At 36.1% G+C, this 7,144-nt stretch overlaps 2 protein-coding genes across 2 annotated transcripts; one reads left to right on the forward strand and one right to left on the reverse strand.

Moving 5' to 3' along the window:
* The first annotated feature begins 251 nt into the window (after positions 1–251).
* Positions 252–1,204, forward strand: LOC111393155 (uncharacterized mitochondrial protein AtMg00810-like). The gene is made up of 2 exons (XM_023018546.1): positions 252–392; positions 476–1,204. The coding sequence occupies exons 1-2, from the start codon at positions 252–254 to the stop codon at positions 1,202–1,204; spliced, it is 870 nt and encodes a 289-aa protein (XP_022874314.1).
* A 464-nt stretch (positions 1,205–1,668) lies between these two features.
* Positions 1,669–7,102, reverse strand: LOC111394000 (DNA primase small subunit). The gene is made up of 14 exons (XM_023019792.1): positions 6,857–7,102; positions 5,545–5,710; positions 5,204–5,254; positions 4,741–4,916; positions 4,280–4,351; positions 4,055–4,166; positions 3,267–3,351; positions 3,131–3,182; positions 2,988–3,046; positions 2,792–2,907; positions 2,584–2,696; positions 2,171–2,239; positions 1,988–2,045; positions 1,669–1,838 (listed from the first exon to the last, which is right to left on the reverse strand). Exons 2-14 carry the CDS (start codon positions 5,666–5,668, stop codon positions 1,684–1,686), a joined length of 1,242 nt encoding a protein of 413 aa, XP_022875560.1. The 5' UTR covers positions 5,669–5,710; positions 6,857–7,102; the 3' UTR covers positions 1,669–1,683.
* Between the last annotated feature and the right edge of the window lie 42 nt (positions 7,103–7,144).

The following is a 7,144-nucleotide window of genomic DNA, read 5'->3' on the forward strand; positions in this document are numbered from 1 at the left end:
TTGAGGAGAACCACACTTGGGACGTCGTATCTTACCCTCCAAATGTGAAACCTATTGGGAGTAAGTGGGTTTTTTCAGTGAAACTTCGCTCTGACGGCTCGTTGGATTGATACAAAGCTCGTCTTGTAGCTCTGGGCAATAGACAAGAATATGAGGTCAACTATGAGGAAACATTTTCTCCTGTTGCCAAAATAACCACAGTTCGAACAATCTTAGCTATTGCTGCCTCACAATCATGGATCCTACATTAAATGGATGTGAAAAACACCTTTCTTCATGGCTATCTTCACGAGGAGATTTATATGAAACTTCCCTCTGGTATGCCTACCTCTTCATCTAGTAATGTCTGTAGACTACGCCGTTCTCTGTATGGCCTCAAGCAAGCTCCTCGGGTGTGGTTTAAGAAGTTTCATCACACACATTAACTTCAATTTTACACAGAGTCAGTATAATTCTTCTTTTTTTCTTCCGGAAGTCTACCACAGGTATTGCGCTTCTTTTGGTTTATGTGGATGACATCATCATTATCGGCACTGATTGTAGTTTAATTATGAAATTTCAACAGTTTTTACATGCTACTTTCCATATGAAAGACCTTGGTCAGCTTACATATTTTTTAGGATTGGAAGTTCACCATTGGGCCAATGGTATTTTCTTAAACCAGCATAAGTATGTTCAAGATCTTATTGCATTCGCTGGGTTGGAAGACTTTTCTTCGGTGGACACTCCAATGGAGTTAAATGTAAAGTACAGGAAAGATGAAAGGAATCTTCTAGATGATCCTACTCTATATCACAGTTTAGTTGGGAGTCTTATCTATTTGACCACCACTCGTCCAGATATCTCTTATGCCATCCATCAGGTCAGTCAGTTTATGTCTAATCCTCGACATTTCCATCTTGCTATTGTTTGCTGCATTGTTCGTTATCTTCGTGGTTCACCTACTCGTGGATTGTTCTTTCCTAGAGGGTCTTCCTTTCAACTTTCTGCCTATAGTGATGCTGATTGGACTGGGTGTCCTGATACCCATTGCTCGACTACGGGTTGGTGTATGTTTTTGGACGATGCATTGATCTCTTGGAAATGTAAGAAACAAGATCGTGTTTCTAAATCATCCACTGAAGCTGAGTATCGTGCCATGTCCACGACTTGTTTTGAAATTATTTGGTTACATGGTCTACTCAAGGAGATTGGATTTTCTTAACCTAATTCTACTCCTCTTCATGCGGACAACACTAGTGCTATACAAATTGCAAACAATCCTATCTTTCATGAACGCACCAAGCACATTGAGGTTGATTGTCATTTTATTCGTAATATTTTGGAGGATCGGGTGATCTCCCTTCCCTACATTTCTTCTGACCTTCAAGTGGCAGACGTCTTCACCAAAGCATCGACTCAACAGCAGCATCAATTTCTTGTTGGCAAATTGTTGCTGGTTGATTTCCCAGCATCAATTTGAGGGGAGATGTTACCATATATATTTAGGTTATATTTGGAATAGATTAGATATACTATTTTTGGAGATTGCAATTTTTTTATTTCCTTGTATATTATAAGATTGTGTATATATGTACAATAGGGCACCACAAAATTGGCGGAGAAATTTTTCAGAAATTATTCGAGGTTTCTTTGATATGCAAAAATAAAAATTGATTAGAGATGCTCGCAACAGGAATGAACTTATAACACAGGAAAAAGTTTGATGAACTTCAAAGTGCTAAGTTGCAATTGATGATGTATGATTTTCATTAATTTTCTTACCGTGGAAAGAGTTGGTACAGTAGAAGGATCAAATTCTTCACAATGGTTTGGATCAATTGGGATACAAACATGGCCTGCGAGAAAGAGGCGATAAGAAGTTGAACTTAAAGAGCTCCAGACGAATGTCATATTTGCTATTCTATGTACCATATAAAAAATTCACCACATTTTCAGTACGCTGGACAATAATATCTTGCAAATAAGAAATATTTTGGATACAAACCTGTTTTGGGGTGTACACAGAATGGTGCCTTCAGTAAGTGATTCATGTGTTTTGAAACCTGAGATTTCAGCCAGCAAGCTCCATGAGAGTGAGATTAGTATATAGGATTTACTCATTTAGGATGTCGACATAAAAATCATCATTATAATACATTATTTTTTAGCAGAGGAGCAAAACACTAACCCCCATATCAAGTCTAGGGTAGGTAAAAGAGAACACAATCTCTTCCACGCACCTGCGAATACCCAGTGCCTGAAAATATAATAGGATATTTGGTTCTTTTAAAATTCAAGTACAACAACGTGCATTTTATAGCAGCATATGTTATTTTACATTCAAACTGTATAAACTAAAAAGACGGACGGGAAGATAGCATTTGTGATAGCAAGTACAGTAAACGTGCCACAAAGAGAAGTGAAACATAAGCAAATTGCAAACTATCACATTCTTTATGAAAAAAGATTTAAGAACAATTTATTTCAATATCACTCCACTTGAAATCAAATTAAGAACCTTACAATAGGTCATATAGCTGAAGCAAATCAATCATAAAATATTTATTTTCTAGAAGTAACACTCTGTAAGTGGAGGCTTACCTTGTGTTTCCCAGATAGCAGCTGCTGTTTAACAAGCCCCCATCGGGCTATATTAATATCATCCCGTGAACGCTTGTTATCAAGCCACTTTCCCCGGAGTTCAGAAGTAACAGCTGCATATGTTAGGTAGTGAGGAAGAGACCGTGGATGATTTAAATAAAATAAATAAATAAATAAGAAAAAGACAAATGAAGGGGAATTAACATACATTCTTCCGGAATCATTTCCAGTATCTTTTCGTATCTCTCCTCATCTGAAAACAATTCTTGACTATAAAGGAATTTATCCTCAAAGAAATCTTTCAGAACTTCAGTATATGATCTCCTACAAAGGTAAGGTATATTTAGAATAAGTGGTGAAGGGAGCACAAGAGACAAGATGAATTATGTAAATCATAAACTTACGCCAGTAAAGGATGAAGAGGGCCCATTAGAGAAACTTTTTTCTGGCTATTCTCATTGCCCTTTACAGAAACAAGATACTTTACAACAGATTCAGAAATTTGAAATTTTAACAACGGATATTCTCAGAAATAGTAAAATATAACCTTGTAGACATGTAAATAATCAGCAATAGCAGCCCTTTGTTCATTATTCAACCTGGAAATTGATGAAAGTTATTCACATTTCCAGAAGTCGAAGCAAGCTAGATTAAACTAAATCTCCAAAGCATACAAGCATTACCTTCTTGCTTTTCCATCACAAACCCAGCAATGGACACCACGTCGACCACTGTATACCCATAGAATGTGGTTAAATCCAAAGTCATCTGCAGAAAAATTTGAATGAAGTGTAAGCCTGGTCATAAGTGCCAAACAGATCATTGTACACTCAACAAAATACTTGCTAACTCATTTAAAAGCACTACTCAGGAAACAATTTCCATCAAATGCTACAACCAACAAAAAGGGATGTTAGAAACAAGAAACAGGCAAATTATAGAAGAAGTGAAAGAACATATCGACACTGTTCAAAAAGCAGTATAGAAGAAGCAATATAAAAGTATCACCCAGAACAATACCATCAACAAAAGATTAATTTTGTCTCTTGGTGATTATAAGCATAGCACATAAATCTGAGCAGCAAATTCCATTACATGTGCAACACCGAGATGAACTGTGAAAAATTCTTTCTAAATCATGCTATTGTGCCTCCTTTCATGACTGTAATTATTTGTAGTATAAAATACAATAAAAACCATCTTATAATATAGCATCTTTTCTGTCAATTATAGTTATAAAGATATACTCTGAGCAGCACAATTCATTCAAACAGAATAAAACCATGATAAATAAATTAATTTAGGACCAAATAATTCCATTAGTGACATTTTTCATTGAAAAACCTTGACAGCATTGATAATTGCCTCATTCAAATTTTATACTGCTGTGCTTATGCAAACATTTTTTACTTTGCCAAAAGGAATTCCTAAAGCTTGCATGAATTTAGAATATCAATGCACAACTTAATACCTCTAAGGGCAGTATCAATCACTTTAATTGCTACTGTCATCAAAGGCCAGCATTTTGGGCATACATTAGCTCCTGAGCAGCAAAATCTAACATCGTCATAATCTGATATATCCTGTAATACATAGCAGAAGTCGACAAGCTATCCTAAGATATTCGTTCAAGTATATTTCATATCTGATTAATTTCTCATATTGACTAGAGGAGGGAAAATTGAAATTCACTTACTATATCAAATATAAGCTCCCTTTCCACAGGTTTGAAACCGTCAGCTTGTGAATAGGCTTCCCTCTTTGCAGGCTGCAGCAGAGTAAGCAAAATCAGGAATGAAGAAAAGGGTTCACTGTCGAGAACTACAGTGATGGACATGAATCTTAAGCCAAAGAAAACCACTGGTGAAAAATGCTAGAACTTTCTATCACACAAACATAAAATAATACCACCGTTGTATTTGGTTTCAGGGGAAGGGAACGTTTGTTAAGAAAGGAAAGAAGTATGTAAGGAGACCCAAAAAGAACATTTCTGTCTCTTCTCCTTAACTTCTTTGAACAAAAAGTTTGAAAATTCTCTTTTCCAATCCGTTCCCCTAGAGGAAAAATTACCAATAAAGGCACAGAGGAAAGTAGATACAGCACCAAAATTAGAATAATCCCCAGCCCTCCACACGGTAGAAACTAATCGATACTTACTTCAACACTGTAAACTGCTCCAATATCAATTTTGAACGGGCATTTTTCCTTGATAGCCTTTTCCAGTTCAGCAATGCTGTTGAAGGACTGAAACCGCAAGTATATTTCATTTTCCAGCGTGAAAGAAAATTCTCTTCGACCAAAGTATGACTGATCACACCCGGGGTGTCTTCCATCTAGAAATAATCAATCAAGAAACATTAAAAAAAAAAAAAATAAGAGAAACAGATAAAGAATTACTTGAGACATATAGGCATGTGTTTGGCTCCCATTCTTAGCTAATTTTAATGGATGGAATAGTGTTTTTTTGAAAAATGTGTGGTTGAAAAAGAATGAAAAGTTTTTTATTTGTGTGTAATATTATTTTATGGAAGATTGTGTGGTTGAAAATAGGAGAGAGAAAAAGAATGAGAATGAGAATGAGAATGAGATAAGAATGGGGGCCAAACATGGGCTAGATTACCATTTCCATATGACATCCATTTGAACATATCAGCATACGGGAAAAGCTTTGCTGCACAAATAAAATTCATAGTGAGGAATCATTTTATAAACAACGCTGGAAAAAACTAAGGGAACATTCCAGAAACTCTAAGGACTTTTATCGTGTGGTTATGAGAGAATTCACAGAGCAAATTCGCATAAGAACATAACCAAGGGAGAAATATTTCAATTCTAGACATTGTCCTTCCATTTTTGTTTAAAAGGATTAAATCTTCAAAAAAATAATAAAATTAAAGCATAGAAATCAACAAAGTATGAGCCAGCGTGATAGGAATAGAGCAAGAATATATGAGAAACTACCATAGTAAGTTCTGAGGTAATTTGAGTTGAATGCTTCTGAAATTTCAACATTATGGTTTTGCTTGGGTTCAAGTCCATCGATTAGCATGTCATCCCTTCCATTCTCAACCTGTTCTCCGGTCATTCTGTAAATAATGAACCCTTTCTTCAAAAACTCAAAATTTCCCTGAAAGAGACATTTTGAGTTAGGAGAGCACAATCAAACTTGCAAAATAGTTGTGAAAAAATTAAAGAATTCCATATCTTATTACAATTATTCTCTATGCGTTCTCATACTTGGATAACATCCCATAATTACATCATCATTCTCAATATATGCAGTCAAATTATCATTCAAATCCCCGATTTGATTGCGTAGACCTAATGAGTAATGCTATTTATAAACAGGGTTTACTAGTAAGATGACAAATTAATTAAGGTCATATCACCGAAAAGCAGCATTCACACCTTATTCTAATGTAATAGGTACAACCCCAAATGCAAAGAAGAAGAATATACTGAGGTGAAAAGGACGGGGGAAAAAGAAAAGTTCAGGCCAGAAGCATGTGGAGAGAAAGGCCAACTCGGATTTTTTTTTTTTTTTCATCGCATATAAATTATAAATGAACGTGAGTGGTGACACCAACAAATGTACAGGGTTGTGGAATAAGTTATTTGGACCCCAACAAGAAACTGGTAGAAAAGGTAAAAGAGGAAGTTGATGAACTGTAATTGTTTAAGAACGCACATGTCTCTGCTGCCTGCCTGCTACTTGCAATGGAATGGAAATAATTCCCACTCAATTTTATAATCATCCCTTGCCTTGGGAGTCAAATTTATATTTCCAACGAATTAATGATCAGATGCTCATCCTCATAAATAAAGGCAAGCTCGAACATAGCCCTTGATAATATAACTTTCATACCTAACTCAACATCTTCCTAATAGAACAAGCGCACAGGCACAGAAGCAACAAAAACAATTCAAGTTCAACAGTACCTTAAACTAAACAAAAACAGAGGTAAATACTTATGAATAATTCCTCCCACCCAACAATACATTAAATAAAAACAATTCAAGTTAAACAAATATCACAAAGAAGCAAAACAAGTTCAAACTTCAACTAAACAGAGGAAGTTCGACAACCCCAACAATTAAATCAAATTAAGCATAAAGATTTCACAATTGCCTTCTAATGCAGCCCCAATTTTGAATTTTTGATGAAGTTCCTAAAATAAATCTCAAAAATCATAAATCTGAAATCAAAAAGTACAGGATTTAAGATTGGAATTGACTGGCTGAAATTAGAAATAATTCTCGTAAAAAAACTGACCTTTGGGTTAGGGTTTGAACTTTGAAGAATGAAGCGGTCACGCGGTGGCCGGACTGGTGGAAGCGGGGATCGGTCGGACCCGGACCGAGGCAGAAGGTGGAGCAGCAAATCCGTCTGATTTTTTCGCCCAGTGGAGAAACTAATCTAGAAGAGCCACAACATCCGATCGAAGGCCGTGGGAGGAGTCGGTGGCGGTAGGCGGCAGGTTTTGTGGTGGCCAAGAAGAAATGTGAGCGGGAAAATAATAGAATTGTTTGGGGTTTGGCGGGAAAAATGTGGGCTCGTCGA

The sequence above is a fragment of the Olea europaea genome, chromosome 4 (genome assembly GCF_002742605.1).
Source record: "Olea europaea var. sylvestris chromosome 4, O_europaea_v1, whole genome shotgun sequence".
Taxonomy (NCBI): Eukaryota; Viridiplantae; Streptophyta; class Magnoliopsida; order Lamiales; family Oleaceae; genus Olea; species Olea europaea.